At 34.3% G+C, this 16,408-nt stretch overlaps 1 protein-coding gene across 6 annotated transcripts in view; it reads right to left on the bottom strand.

Annotated features, from left to right (window-relative positions):
- Positions 1–16,408, bottom strand: part of ITPRID2 (ITPR interacting domain containing 2) — a 38,374-nt gene that overhangs the window by 20,215 nt on the left and 1,751 nt on the right. For all 6 annotated transcript variants that reach the window (XM_036857481.1, XM_036857476.1, XM_036857477.1 and 3 more), the window contains 7 exons: positions 14,284–14,333; positions 13,387–13,443; positions 10,663–10,702; positions 10,479–10,577; positions 9,038–9,246; positions 7,450–8,150; positions 1,685–1,757 (listed from right to left, as the gene is read on the bottom strand). In XM_036857481.1, the coding sequence (XP_036713376.1) occupies positions 1,685–1,757; positions 7,450–8,150; positions 9,038–9,246; positions 10,479–10,577; positions 10,663–10,702; positions 13,387–13,443; positions 14,284–14,333 (1,229 nt within the window). The remainder of the gene's footprint in view (positions 1–1,684; positions 1,758–7,449; positions 8,151–9,037; positions 9,247–10,478; positions 10,578–10,662; positions 10,703–13,386; positions 13,444–14,283; positions 14,334–16,408) is intronic.

The raw sequence follows: 16,408 nt of genomic DNA, 5'->3' as shown, positions 1-16,408 counted from the left end.
TATCCAGTATTGCAGAGAAACGTAAACAGGACACCCATATACTCTGCTAGACTAAAGAGAATATTGAACGTCTTCAGTAATTAGAAAAATGTTGGACTGCTCTTAATATACCTACTGAATGTTAGCTTGTGACACGAGTTGAGTCACTAAACCTCTCTTCTTCAGTATGTAAATCCCAGGACTGGATTTGAGATTAAGATCACTGTAACTTCAAAAATTCTATTACTAACGTGTGAAGTATTTTTATACATGCACTGTATGCATTTTTACTAACTTTGTGAAATGAATATATTATACCAGTGATTCTAATTCTGCCACTATGATTAATTTAAGATATCTGCATATCACATTATCAAAATTTGGTAGGCTACCTTCAAAAAATGACTAAAACACTGTGCTGTTCTCACTCCCTCTCTCTCATGCACACACACAAAACCATTTTACTGTTACTTTATAAAGATGTGATTCAAAAAAAATGTTACCATTTTTACTTATGCCACCAGAAATAAGTGCTCCTCCATAGATAAGAGGAAGAAACCCAGATGTGAATACAAACCACATTCCATCTTTCCCACCACAGGAAGCTTACTCTTCAAAGATCTTAAAGTAATCATGCTGTTTTTATCCTCTTTTTGACACAGGGCAAGCTGCTTTTTCCAATGCATCCCTTGTCTACCTATCTAAAGCAAAGATTCCTGGATGGCTGTGAACTCTGCCTTACAGCTCAGGAACACATACATAAATTCATGGACTCACAAAGGGAAGAAAATTAAGCAGGAAAGTTCATTTTGTGTCTGACCAGAACTGTGATGACCTAGTGAGAGTGGAGCTCTTGTTTCTCAGTACCATACTGCAATAAAAGAAAAATTATATGCAAATTGTCTCATATGAAGTCACTTCAGAGATCAGAAGAGAACAAACATGTAATTTCCTATTCTAGGAACATACATATGAATCTTTGCTTAAAAAAAAAAGGGGTGGTTCAGCATGTGTAAAGTTTTAAAAATAAACACTCCTACCTTCAGTGGTCATTTTAACTTCCTCTCTCCTTTTCTCTAAATCTCAAAAGCTTTGTGACTTTAAAGATGATCAGACATGTTTTTCTGTTGTAAGTTAAAAGTGAAGGAAATGGATTCAAAGGTTCTTTGGTCAATAATTAATAATTCAAGAGAAGAACAATGTCTGAGCCACTGACCTTTGATTTACAGTTTGAATTTAACTAGCTTTACCTACTGCTGAGAGACTGACTGGTGTTTTCTGCCAGAGGCACATTCATTTATTCCACCTAGGAGTTGCATTTAAATAATAAAAACCCAGAGGTGGATAATACAAGTGTATATTTCAATCCCAACCATGTAAGAAGTAGGCCTGACTCTGTTGCTCTATCACTTCCCATTTAGCCCTTGCGCAGAACTGAAAAAATATTTAGAATACACAGAATTGTGTAAGGAGGTCATTACAAGATAAGCAAACTAAAATTACTTTATGAGCACAAAAGTCTTTAGGAAGATACAAAAAATTCTATAGCCAAACCATAATGAAGCAGGCACACCTGTGTTCTTAATCTTCTTTTTACACTTACAGGTACTATAAATACTGATAGATAAAAAAAAATACCTTTTCCAAATCCCCCAAAGACACTTTGGTAATGTGCTCGGGAACTAGTGGCTACTGGTTTACTTACCTTTTTTTGACTTGTTAAGACCTAGCTGGTAAGTGGTTGGAACATGAGGAGCTTCTCCCTCTGTACTTTGAACCTAAAGAAGAGTTTTAAGTAGTTAAAACTTAAGAACCTATGGCAAAGAAGAACACCTCTTAATAATCATTTACTAAACAACCAACCTAAGAAGGTACCAATGCTTTATATATTTAAAAAGTGCATCCTATCTCAAAATCGTTATAATGTCCCACATCTCAATTTTACGATCTATTTTTCAGTTAACAACAGGACTGCAAGCTTATAGCTAGCAACGAAAAATAAGTACATGTGTAAACTACTTCATTAAAAAAAGTTACCATTAAATGAAAAACAGATCCAAAATTAAAAGTTCTTCTCTAAATGTTAAACTTCAAAGTGTAAGGTCAATCCCAGGAGAAATGCTAATACACTCACTGCAGCACACTGGCACACACTTGAAGCAATTACAAATCTTGTATCTTGAAAAACGGCAATCATGCTCCCACTGCAAAATCTTATAAAAGTCCACAAATTTTCAGGTATCAAAAACCACTCATGTGGAAGACTGCTTTGTCCTGACACAAATGTTCTTTTAAGACATAACTTGGGAGTTGTAAGTAGAAAAGCAGGTTTCATTATAGGATTAAAATGTTGAAAGATCTTAGTCATAAATCCTCCCTGAAAATTATGCTCAAAAAGATACCAAACCCACAGAATTTGTCCTTTTATGCTGTCTTTTTTTCCCCTACCTAAACAACTACATAATTTAGGAATTTCCAGATTCTTTACTCATCACACTCACTCCCCAAATACTCTTACTATATCTACCCTAACATAACTAACCCTATACTAAGAGTAAATATTTGCGGGGGTATGCTACTAACGCCCCACACTTTACCCTATAATGATTAGTACTTAAAATAATAAATAACTTCCTAGTAAAGTGGGCAAATTAGCCAAACATTTGGGCTTTCAGCCTTGAACAAGCTGGAGAGCAAATAGCAAACAGGTTTTAGATAGAACCCTCGCAGTTCTGAGCTATGACTCCATTCCAGAGTAAGAAAAATTCCATAGGAGTGAAAGTGGAATAGCCAACATGAAAAAAAACTTTGAAGGTTAAAGATACTATTACCCAATTTAGAAATTGCTCTGATTTGTGATATCTTTGTTCTACATAGTTGAACATGAATCCAAGTTTATGTATCTTTTGAAAACTGAACGCATACTGGTCATTTAAAACCATCACCTATAAATCATATATAAAATGGTTTCTACTATCTTTGTTTTTATTGAAAAATCGTATTCTTCAAAGCAGCAGACATAAGTTCAACAGGAAAACCATTGTTTTGTGTGCAAAGAAACAAAATGCATTTTCTTTTTATAGTCAACAGGAGGTCTATTATTAGCCTCTATTCAGGCCTAGCCTACTTCAAAGAGTTTTCTGTAAACCAAATATCAAACAGACCAGAAAAAGTATAACAGAAATCTAAATGTCTCTTTAATTTTATTCTAGGAATCTCAGCTTAGGCAAAAGATTATGATCTCTCATTTTTAAATGTAGAAGTATCACATACTCTATCCTTTAGATTTATAAAATTAGTCACAAGGTAACACGACTTTGATGAATATGTGTCCTCAGTATACTATCCTTCAAGATGCTGCTACTCCATGGACAATAAAAAAAAAAAAACAACTCTCTCTCTCCCTCTACTACAAACTCCATCATTAACTGAAAGAAAAGAAGAACAGGACCCTTAAAAATGAGCTGACAGGATCATATTTTACTAATAAAGCTACTGAAGTTAGGATCCTTCCTCCTACTTACTCAGCAAAGTCATCAATCACTTGCTGAAGGCAGAAATAGACTTGCTAGTGTTAATGGTTGAATTTCATAGCTTATTAGGTTTCATCATTGGCTACAGTTGTGCAGAGGAAAGCCATCAAATTCAAGATGGGGAGCACCACAGAAAATTATAATGCAAACACAGAACTTAGATTTATGTGGCAGGGTTTTTCCTATTCCATGGTTTCAAATCCTCAGTGGAATTCTGGTCATTGGCTACAAGTTGGTCTTTTATTAAATTAACTATAGCTGAATATTGATAACCGAATTGAGTGATGGATAATGGGCGTTCATTATACTATTTTCTCTAAACGCTGGTAAGTTTGAAACTTTTCGTAATAAAAATTACAAAACAAAACAAAACAAGTCAGTAAACCAAAATGATAAAATCACTTGGTCTCAGTGTTTTGGGATTTAAAGCTGTAGGAAAACAGCTTTAGAATAATTCACACATTTGAGTTACTACATTTTAAAAATATTTTAATCAAACAAAGATTGTATCTTTCTGAATCAATGTCCTGCTACCACGCAGATACCTAGTTTGATTTTTCAAAATCTGTCACATTTATCTTGACCAAGACATATCTTCTAGGCACGATACTATTGTACTATGTTTTATAGAGCAGCAACACCGTAGAATGTTCTAACTCAAATCATCCTTCCTCTAAGGTTTAAAGAGACCTATACAGCAGAAATCCAAAACTGGAGCTTCAAAAATTACAATTCTGTCTAATTTTTAATGATACCTCAAAAAAATTCAAAGGAAAGCATTATTTTTCCAAAAAGGGGCAGGGGGCTGGGCATGGGATGACTTGAGTTCTTGTCCAATGTCTGACCCTATCGACCAGTCGGACCATACCAAGTTTTATGGTGTAATCAAAAGGAGCAGGTTTATACAAAGACTCAAATTCAAGTCTCATTCTGAAAGGCCAACAGAACAACTTAACTACCTGTCAGGTATTTGACTGATTTGGGATTACTTTAACTCAGGCCAGTAAATAGAATAAAAAGAATCCTGAAACTTAATGGCTAAAAGTAAGTAATGAGGTATATTAGTTAAATCAACAATCAGTGTGAAGACAGGATTAGAAACATTTACTAACACTTCAGTAGCTTAAAAAATTGTATATGCTGCCAATAATATCTTTATTTAAATATAAATTTATTTATAGAGTAAGAGACACAGGACAACCTATTTACAGAAACACACAGATAAAAGTTCTCCTTCCTCTAGCGTTTAAGCATGAGAAAATTTTCCTTTACACCTAAAAGATGAACAATTGCTTACTGAGTAAAATCATTCTGGTTTAACTGTGAATCATTCATGCTACTAATTTATGGCTCTAGAGAGTTACCATGATGTATTTATTCAAAATAAATCATTTCAAGAAGAACCCAAGAATTATCCAAGCAAGTCACTAAGAATTAGAAAACTCAAGAGTGGGGTTTTACAACTTTTAGATACACCAAAACAGTCTGCAAGATATTTTTTATATGGCAAACTGACTTTTAATCGAAAATAATGTCTGGCCTTTTTTGCTTATCGTAAGAGATAGTCACTTTCACTCTCCAAGGCCTGGGTCAGTCTTGTCATATATTTAACTCTTTTTACATTTAAATAGTTCTCTCTGCTCCCGGTGACTGTCAGATCTTACCTTCTGCTTCAGAGGGACTAGGCAGCTTCATGCACAGAGCCGCATCTGCAACATTTTCTCCTACCTAGTTACCCAAAGCAGTGGGCATTCAGTTAATCTGTTTAAAAACTGGCTTACTGACAGCGTGTGCGTGCTCTGGCTTATATTTATTTGCTATTTTTACAAAAGGAAGAAAGTTCCCAATAGGAATCAAACCTCAAGGGAAAGGAGTGCAAAAGAAAAATAGTAATGACCTACTTTGAATGGGATCTAAAAGTTTGCTTTAATAAGATTGTTCTCTTCATTTGTCAGTATGATTCAACAAGCTTGGGAGAAGAGGAAATTAAAGAAACACATTATTTCCTTTCTTTATCCATTGTTCTACAAGCTTTCTTTAAAGTTCCCAAAGGGATTAAAAACACAATTCTAGGAGGTTTTTATCCATATTTGAAATATGTCTGAAGAATAAGGATTATCCTTAAAATTCCCTATTATTTACAATGTAGCTATGGTTGACCATATATTCTTTTTTTGAAAACAAAAATCTTCCATTATCCTTAAACCACCAATGCCTATAATTTTGTACTTCAAAAAAATATTCACTTCAGTGTTGTTACTTTCTTCATTAACTGCTTTTGCCAGCAGAGGGAGCAAAAATAAAAAAAACAAAAAAAATAAAAAAAAACAAAAACCAGCCTATTATTAAATGTTCACCTGCTGCCAAAGTACATCTATCTAGCACTTTATAAATGTTGTAAAGAACTTTCGTGTATGGCATCAGTAATTTAAAAAACAAAAACACAACTCTGGCTTCGAATTCAGGAATTCTAGAAATTAAAAAGCAAAATATGAGTGTCTTCTCAGCTGAGTCCCCAAATCAGGTCTGCAAGTGTCTAACAAGTATCTGCACTCTATCCAATTGTCAGAAGAGGGGCCCTAAAGGAAGGCAAGAGGTTACACTTTAATTATGAATGCTAGGACAAGTTTAGACCAAAACAAAGCCAAAAAAAGAATCGAACAGTGAAATGGAACAAAAAGGTTCTAATTAAAGTTGTCATTTTCTGAACTCATTATAATGAGAAATAAAGAAGCTTACAAAAATTGTAAAATATTTCAAAGGGCTGCTCTTGCTCCCTTTTTATTTCACTTTTTAGTCAGAATTAAAGTATTAAAAGGTGCATTCAAAGACCACAAAAAAAGCTGTATCAGCAATTGAAATTTTGCAATAAATGAAAAATCTTAACTGATGTGAGAGATACACACGCACCTAAGAGGACATTTTATGGGCAGAATCAATTATCCTGTTTCCTAGTTCCCTAAAACAATGGCGAGTGATTCTAAAACAGCTGTGAGCTATTACTAAAACTATTCTGTAATAAATTTTAAAAAGAAAAATTGCACATTGTATAATTTATAGCCACAAATCGTTAGCAGTTCATATGTGACTGTTTCCTCAGATGTAAAATAAGACCAGCACTGCTGGCCTCACACACTGAAGAGAGAAAAGTACTTCAAGGGCCTAGTACAGTGACTGCCACAAGGTAGGTGCTTGATAATGTTCAGTTTCCTGCCCCAAGGTATATAGCTCCAATGCATAGGTTACCCTCTGACTATTCAAAAGCAGTTTTAGGTGAACCTCATCAAAACGAATATTTTTATCTTGTCCAATTTGAAATTGATGTAAACTAGTAAGACTATCACTAGGTTAAAAAAAAAAAGTAACCAAACACTGGTCTTCTGGGGTTGCAGAAATCCTTTCAGTGGCCTTTCAAACCTTCTTCCTCAAGATTCCCTATCCTCCCCTTCAGGAAATATCTTCATGTTCATGTTCCCAGACCTACCCTCAAAGCCTTCTTCACACCTACCCTTCCACTGAGATACATTAAGAAAAGCTTGCCCAAAGGCACACAGCAATTCAGTGGCCCAAACAGAACTCAAACCTGTTTGATTTCAAAGCCTGTATTTTTAACTATTATGCAATATAGATCTGAGTTTGGATATATTCTCTCAGGGCTTTCTCAGAGAATCAAAATCTTAAATTGAGAGAGAAAAGGGGTTAAAGTTCAAGTATGAGCAATGGATTACAGAAGATCTAGAGGGGCCATTATCTTGACATCACATAGTCCTGGGACTTCTTGGTTTGTGAAACATAAAACAAAAAACCTGGAAAGTCAAAATCAGGATGATTTTTTTCTAGTATAAATCTATTCACCACCTTTCATTTTAAAAACATTTTTTGGCACTTTTTCCCCTAACTCACTGTTTAAAACAGTTCTCAGTAATTTTCTACCTACCTCTTCCATTTCAAAGGAGTCCTTCTGCTGTGCCATTATATTTCTTATGGATGGGATTGTCAACGGTGCACATGGCTCTTTTTCAGGTGTGGACAAAGGGACATTTTTCAGCTCCCTGCTATTTTCCAGCTCACTGTGGCTGGACATGTCGAAATCGCTATCTAAATGAGTTTTTATAATACCAGCTTCCTCACCCAGTTTATTCTCATGACTTTGAGTTTCTTTACTTTGTCCACTTTCAGTTTCTTCGTTAAAATTACTGTTTGCTTCATCAGAAAGTCTATCAATGTCAGCATTCTCCATAACAGCTGCTGAACTACCTGATACTTCTTCTTTAACTGTAGCCAACATAGAAGATGAATCTTTCTTCTTCACAATTTTTTGAGACTTTTGATCATTTTTATTGCCAATTTCTTCCATCACTGAAACATTTAGAGTCTTTCCTTTCTCAACTGCTGGGGAAGGAGTACTACCTTCTCCTTTCTCTGTTTTATCAACACATAAATTTAGTTTTGATAGTGTTTTCATTAAACGATTTGCAGTGTTACTTCGGGTTAAAGGTGGAGGCGAGTCTGCCTCCCTGTTAGAGGTCACCGAGGACAGACTCCCAATTCTCTGCAGGGGAGTCCCAGAGACTTGGGAATATAAAGAAGAAAATGCATTGGCCACAGTAGTAAGCACTTCAATTTGACGAAAACGGCCTATAAAAGGAAAAAAACATGAATTATATATATTTATATTTATATGTGTATATACACACATATACACACACATACATTAATTAAACCATTAGTACTGTTCAGAATTTCAATTACTGAACTACTTAAATCACAAAGATTATGAAACCAGATTTTTTTCCTTATCTATCACTTAAAACTTCTCTACATTTACTGTGGAGAGGGAGAAAGATTTTTCACTCTTAAGCACTAGAATTTACATTTTAAAAAATCAAAAGCAAGGACAAAGCATAATGACAACGCTGAATAAAACAGAAAGGACTAGCTATTGATCTATAGTTGCGACTCTGTTTTTAGGTCTTGAACTCTTCCTAATGTGAAGTATATGTAAGTATATATTTTATACCTAATGGGCGGGAGGTTGGATTTATAGATCTCTTAAGGCTAATCCAAGGACCACCTAGGGATCCCATTTTGGGGATTTCTGGTCAGCAGAGAAAAATAAGCAAGATTTAACTTGAAAAATCATCAAATTAGCCTTTCCATTGTAGATTTACATGAAAGCATCTGAAATTGACTGACTTCAACTAATAGTAACAAGGCCCCTCCTCTACTTCTTTCCTTTTGGAACAAAAGCAATCTGGAGATAAGTATAAGGTTCTACAAGTTACATTCTACGGATGTAACACTTAAGTAAGTGGAGAATGGGGTGGGGGTGTGGGGGAATAGGTAAATTAACTTCTATAAATAGAATAATAAAAATTTATAATATGCAAAACAGCTATTGTGTTAACCTCAATAATTAAATTGCCACCGCTATTCCTAGAAATTAATAAGGCTTTAAAAACAAGACCATCTTGCTGTAGATGCCATAATTTTAAAAATAATATGCTAACATTTAAAAACCTTACTTGTTAAAGCATAATTTGGATTTTCTACTTCCATCCGTTGCATTTGCGCACTCAAAAATACTTTAATATCTATTCCTCTGGCAAATGATGATGAATTAAAAAATCTGGAAGGAATTTTAGAAGCAATATCTGGTTCATCTCGTCCAAATCCAAGATTATAAAGGATTTCTTCAGGATCTTCCTCATAAAGTTCCAACAATTCTGAAACACTAAAAAGAAAAAAAAAAAAAAAGAAACAGCAAGATGTAAAATAAGTTCATAATAGTCCATATCACATTATAAATGAATTCATATTTCTGCTTTCCTGTGAAAAAGTCTTCTACAGCTTCTGCTGTTTAACCCATTATTTATTTCAGCATCTTTATACGTTGGGTACCAAATGCAATAAATAACCCTTAAAAAGGGTCCATTCTCTCAAGCTAGTTTTGGGAAAAAGAGCTAAGCCCTAAGAACACCCTCAGTAAGAAACTCTGATTCCTCACCTTATTTTCTTTGTCATTTTAAAGAGATTTCCAGTAAAGCAGCTAAACAATTTGAGGACAGATAAGGGAGAATAAGGAGTAAACAGATTAGGAAAAAATGAAAAGGGAAAATGCACTAGGAAGTTGGTACAACTTTGGTACCAAGGGACATTCTGCAGCGCTTGAGTTTTTCTGCTATCTTTGGCTGTCCTAGAAGAGGCAATACAGGTAACAACTGATCTCAGAAAAGTGAAGGAGGAGCTTACTTTCAACTTCCCTCTAACCACTTGCACTCAGGAAGTAGGAGGAGTAAAGTAATGAGAGTATGGGTTACACAAAGGTAAATTCTTGCTCTAATTCTATTGTGCATTGAACATTTATTAACCCTTATCTCTCATACCAGTGATAATCCAAGCTGAGACTCACTGGGGAAAATAGGAATGTTAGAGACAGAACTTGAGCAGAAGGAAATTTCAATTTGTTTCAGAGAAAATGTTCAAATTCCAAAACAATAATTTGGATAATAGTTTAAACTGGTTCATTATGCACACGTATTTGCTTATTTTAATATATAGTTTAAAGATCTTTGGTTTTATATGAAGATAAATCTACACTTAAATATCAAGCTTTAAATTATAAAGGTTTATTCTGATTTTTATGTCAGAGTAACTCAAGACCCTAGCAGAATGGAGAATTTGGGAAGTAGAAATTATTCCACTATGGAGTTCCTCTTTCAAGCTGCTGATAGGACTCAAAATACTCATTAATGGATTCCAGCAGCATTTTTAACATATCTGTTAATTTTTATTTAATCTTAATTAAAAAAAAAAAGAAGACACTTCTCTCAGTTATGCTGATCCACAAAACACTGTGGATTCCTTTTGACTTCATACTACCAAGTCAAATCCAAGGCTGAAAAGGGATAAGAGTAGGTCATCTACAACACAGTGTAGTTGCAGTATAACTTCAGAATAAGTTACCTTGAGACTGTTCCACTACTTTTCCCGGATCCAGTGGAATTCATACTTCTCCCCTTCTGATGAAACTGTAGTCTTCTCTCTTTGGCCAAGATATTATTGCTATAAACAAAATTAGATTATATAAAACTTTATTTCCATAACTGTTCTTCATTTTTAGAAAGGAAAAAAACAAACAGCTACGTACCAGTTTTCAATTTGAGCATCAGTTTCATGGAGGTGGTTGGCTAAAGGTAAAAAGAATATATGCAAAGCACAGCTGTTAGTAGGACAATAACTACTATGATACAATCAACAAGAAAGCAAATTAACCACATTATTATAGCTAAATGCCTAATATGCCAAACTCCTGTCCTGGCTCATTAAATCTGCACCATTAAAGGTAATATACAGATAGATAAGAACAGAGTCAGCAGCTTTTGGAGGGTGTTTTAGGTTTTGTTTGTTAGCAATGTAAAACTACCTCCACTGAATGTTTAAAATAAAAAGATGTATAAATAACCAATTAAATTTAACAGTTTGAAATAAGTAGTAAGAAGATACGTGGTATATGTGCTTCTAATTAGTAAATTTAAAAACTGTTAATAAAGAATACCTCAAAAGCAAAAACATGATTTAGCATTACTTAAGTGTGGCAATATCTATTCCTAACATGTGGTTTTTTTAAGGCTGGTAATTCACTCCAGTTACAACCAATTTTTCATGCACCTACTTTGAAAATTCCTACTCATTTCAATATAAGTTTTCTTTCAAAAGTTGCCTTTCAAGTTTATCCTAGATTTACAAGTTCTAAACAAATAAATGTTGTTAACGTTAAGTTTACAGTGAGTTAAATTTACTGCATTTAAATTTTATAGACAAACATAAAGAATGAAATTAATTAAAAACACATCTTTTTCAGCACACCAGACTTTTTTCTTTTTTCACTTCTGATCTGCAGAGCCATGGCAATTTCTTATCAACCAGAAAGGTGTCTAACACATAGCATTCAATAAATATTTACTGAATGAATGAAAATAATCTTGAAACAATTTTCAGTAAAACAACATAATAGCTCCACTCTTCTCTGAGACTTCCTTTTTGGGTCTGGCTTCCAATAAAATCATTCACTATGGATGAACAGGCAGAGCACGGAGGATATTTAGGGCAGTGAAAATACACTATATGATAGCATAATGATGGATACGTGTCATTACACATTTGTCTAAACCCACAGAATGTATAAGACCAAGAGTGAACCCTAGCATACACTATGGACCTTGGGTAACTATGATGCCTTATCCTAGGTTCATCAATTGTAACAAATGTACTATTCTGGTGGGAGATGTTGACAGTGGGGGAGGCTGTGCACGTGTGGGGCAGAAAGTATGTGGGAAATCTCTGTACCTTCCCCTCAATTTTTCTGTGAACAAAACTGCTCTAAAAAAATAAAGTTTTTAAAAAAAAATTCTATATTGTGAAACTACTAAGGCAGATATCAAAAGTGCTATTTACAATAACAATAAAATGAATTGTAATAAGGGGTTAACAGTATGTTCAACTATCCTGACTGGGAAGCAGTAAGTTTGAGTTTATTTTATAGAGTTTATTCCTTAAAAGCATATTAACAGAAATATAAAAACTAACATATACACATATTCTAGAGTGTTCAATGTTAGAAGGCTCTAAATAAGTAATCTTATCATACAGATTGACTTCAAACTGCAAAAGATCAAGGATATTAAATTCAGTGGATAAATTCACTATTCATCAACTTACAGTTCAAAAAGATTTAATAAAATCCTTAATTCTTTTTTTTTTATAAATAGCATACATTGGGACTTCCCTGGTGGCACAGTGGTTAAAGAACCTGCCTGCCACTGCAGGGAACACGGCTTCGAGCCCTGGTCTGGGAAGATCCCACATGCCATGAAGCAACTAAGCCCGTGTGCCACAACTACAGAGCCTGCGCTCTAAAGCCCGCGAGCCACAACTACTGAGCCCATGTGCACAACTACTGAAGCCCACGCGCCTAGAGCCCGTGCTCCACAACAAGAGAAGCCACCGCGATGAGAAGCCTGCGCACCACAACGAAGAGTAGCCCCCGCTCACCGCAACTAGAGAAAGCCCACAGGCAGCAACGAAGACCCAACACAGCCAAAAATAAATAAATTAATTTTTTTTAAAATAAGCACACATTAATAACCCAGCTATACAGTTACCAATAATTTTAAAATACCAGTAAAACAATAAAAAATTCTTAATTTTACATTGTGGAAAGCTTTATTATGAATCCACAGGAAAAGATTATATAATCTGAAAATTTAAACATGGCACAATACACTTGTAAAATCCTAATGAAGCCTTGAACAGACATAAGCATAATGCATTCTAATTAACTTCTCGTAACTCTATTTTGTCTTTGTCCTTTAATCTTCTAAAAATCTGGAAAAAGAGGAAGCGGGAAAGACAGGAGGCACTTGAATGCAAAGAGAAAGACAAGCTGCAGCTGTTAAGTCTGACATAAAGCTACCTCACACTAAAATAAGCTTCACTTTAGTTTTCTCACGTATAAATATTTAAGTTTCCTTCCTTTTGAGGGACAATTCTTCCCTCAGTTATATGACCATTGTTTGCCCCCAAATAGTTCCTGTAACCTTTAAAGTCCAAGGAAGACCTTTGGACATTGCACAGTGGTTTTCCAGAGCCATTCCTACAGGTCTCCTATAGGCTCTTACTAGATTATTAACACATAAAAGGTTCTGTAAAATGTGTCTGAGCCACTTTCAAGAACTTTAAATTTAGCTCTGAGGATCATAAACATGAAGGCATGTGACTTTCTCTCTCTTTTTTTTTAAATTTAAAACTATATGAAAAAAAAAAAAGAAAAAAAAAAAAAAACTATATGAAGGTACAGTTCTTCCAAACATACCTTCAGCTCCCAAGGACAAATCATCCTCAAAACTTCCTCCATTTCTCACAAGCACACCTGAAAGAAACATTAGAAGATTCATCCTGGTATTCTGTTCTTCCTGACCCCCAGAGAAAATCACTGTTTTAATTAAAACAAACTGACCAAGCAAAATATAAGACACAGTAAAGCATTTCAGACCTGAATGTACTCACAGATTATTCTGATTATATAATTTCAGGAAGAAAATATAAGTTTTCACTTTATTGTAAAGGAAACCATGATTTGCAGCCAGGTAAAGTTATTAGAAGCCCCAATCTACAGGCTATTTTATACTTAATAAGCCTTTAAGATGTTCAGTGAGATAACATATCTTACCCAACAGTTTCATGGAAAACCAGATCCCAGCGCAATCATTCGTTTTACCCCCTTATATTAAGTCAGGAGCTCAAGCTAGATTTTCCTGATACTATAAATGTTTTTCATATGCCTTGCCACTACCTGCACATTCTTGTTGTACTTTGAACTTCAGAATTTTGCCTTGCACAGGTGTGGCAATCTCAGTTAATGTAAGCAAAGAAATGCTACACTAAAGCTGACCTGATTCACTCAATATATATTTTCCTTACGTTTACATATCATATTTCTGTATTTAATTAGTCTTTATAATATCTAACTGGACAATAAAAAGAAATGAGTTTCACATTGTGGAAAGGTTTGGTAATTTGTTTAAACTCATCACTGTTTTATGGTTCATGACAAGGTTTCTCCCTTTAGGCTTTTATCTTAAAACACCGTATTTTATAAACATGAACATCACTTTTATAATTTATACACACACACACACTCTTTCACTCAGAGGACATATAAAGTAGGACCCTCATAAAGAACAGATTTAGAAAGGCAACTTTCTCTTACCCTTGAGTGTACTACTGCTTTGCTCATCCAGTGAGGCTCCCAAAGGGGTACTGAAACCACATAAACATATAAACCTTAGTCTTGAAAAGCTGTCTGGAAAGCTGTCACTGCACAGCCTTACACTTTAAAGGGTTATAGCTAAGCAAGCTTCTAATTACAGTTGAACTTTCCTCCCAAACGCACATGGAATGCAAGTGAATTACATAAGTAATATCCTACTAAGCAAATACCTATCGTCAAGTCAGCTCACCAGGAATGATTTAATCACACGTCTGATCTGCCAGCAATTAAGAGCAAGAATGGCAACTACAAATGATATGAATTGGCATTTTCTTTACAAAAACAGAAAAAGAAAAGAGAACGACAACAGGCCTTAAGAAAATGTCTGCTCCCCTCAATCCCTTCCCTAGAAACAGGAAAGAGAATTAAGAGAAAACAAATCTTTATCTCAATAAAATTAAAAAGTCAGAGTATAGTAAGAAATAAGGCTCAACAGTTTTCTCAAATCCCATCAAGCATTATAGAGCACCACTCAATGCCTCCCTTACCCCAACTATTATCTTTTCTGATACAATGGAGAAATCTGGAATTTATTTTAGGCTTTTAAACTAAAAAAATACATGTATTCTTCATTTAACTCTGAAAAGAAAATTACTAAAAAGTTGGCTTGAGAATCAACCCTAAGAACTAGCCATTACTAAAATTCTTTCACGTTCTTGTTGTTCAAACACAGATAACTTAGAAATCTTTTTAATGCAAAATGTTTTTCATTTCTTTCTCAAAACTAAGTTAAGAAAGAAACAGGTTGTTTTATTATAAAAGTTCTACTTTGTGTTATAAGCCTTTCATCAGCAACAATTTATACCTGTTATAAATTCACATCAGAAATGGGATCAATCATAAAAATATCAGTTTCAAAGAAATATTACTAAAATGCCACTTAAACGTTAAAAGTTTCTACAAACAAATATACAAGCAATGGCAGTTCTTTAAAAATTAGTGCTTTTGAAATGAAAAAGAATAAGCCATGACCATAAAGATAATAAAACCTCTAAGTTTTTGCATATATTTTAATAAAACTATACTTTATGCCCTCAAAAAAGTCATTCCTCTTCCCTGGTGGTTACTTTTGTAGGACAAAACATTGCATTACTCCTTCTGTAAATGTCTCAACTGGCCTGGGCACCAACAGAAAATGGCAAATGAGCAGAATATAACTGGCATTCTCCTTCAAAAACAAGCTTCTCACTCTTATAATTGCCCTCTTACAAATCTTATCAAAAACTCTATCCCTTCTTAGATGCTACTTATTCAAGCAATTTGTTTCCGCTTAGCCACAAAAAAAAAAAAAAAAAATTACCAAAATAAAGACTCCCTTTAAGGAAAAACTACATGGTATCTTTATTCAGGATATGGAAAGCAATAAGAAAACAAAGAATATTTGAGAACTTATCACGGGAGTTGGGGGGGATGCTGTCTTCAGATCATTGTACATAACATACAAAGTAGACAGATGCCTGACTCTGGGAAGGACCCTAAACTGTTATAGAAAAAAAAAAAACTTGCATATATCCTAGCAGTCAAATCTGTGATAATAAAACTAACAATAAAAGACTGTTTGTTCTAGCTCTCCAGAGTATAAATGAATGTCCCTTTTGTACAGAATAGGTGAAACTGCAGGGAACAAGAAAGAAACCTATGTAGGAAATCCGCAACAGACTATAGAATCTGCCTACATAAATCAAGATTAGCAACAAAACTCCTGGAATTTTCAAAGATCATGTGTCCTGGTGAATGTTAACATTTGCCCACTGCATTTATCTTAAAAGATGCACCTATTTACTGTCTACTTGATATACCTCTTATATAATCTTAACTCCCATACACCATAAAATAAACATAACATGATTCTTCTCTTGCTCTTAAACATTTTTTTGTGAATCTTTAGAGAAAAGGTCCATATATTTCATCATATCTCAGAAAGGTCTACGACATTCTCAATAAAGGTTAAAGAGTTCTATAATAAAGAGTGTTCAGTAAGGCTCCAGGCAATTCACCAAAACAGGATAGCAACAGAGTAATGGCCAATATTTTATGTCTTTAAGAAAGAAAAATAAACTGGCAT

This window comes from Balaenoptera musculus, chromosome 7, assembly GCF_009873245.2.
Source record: "Balaenoptera musculus isolate JJ_BM4_2016_0621 chromosome 7, mBalMus1.pri.v3, whole genome shotgun sequence".
Classification (NCBI taxonomy): Eukaryota; Metazoa; Chordata; class Mammalia; order Artiodactyla; family Balaenopteridae; genus Balaenoptera; species Balaenoptera musculus.
This window is presented reverse-complemented; position numbering and strand designations above follow the sequence as displayed.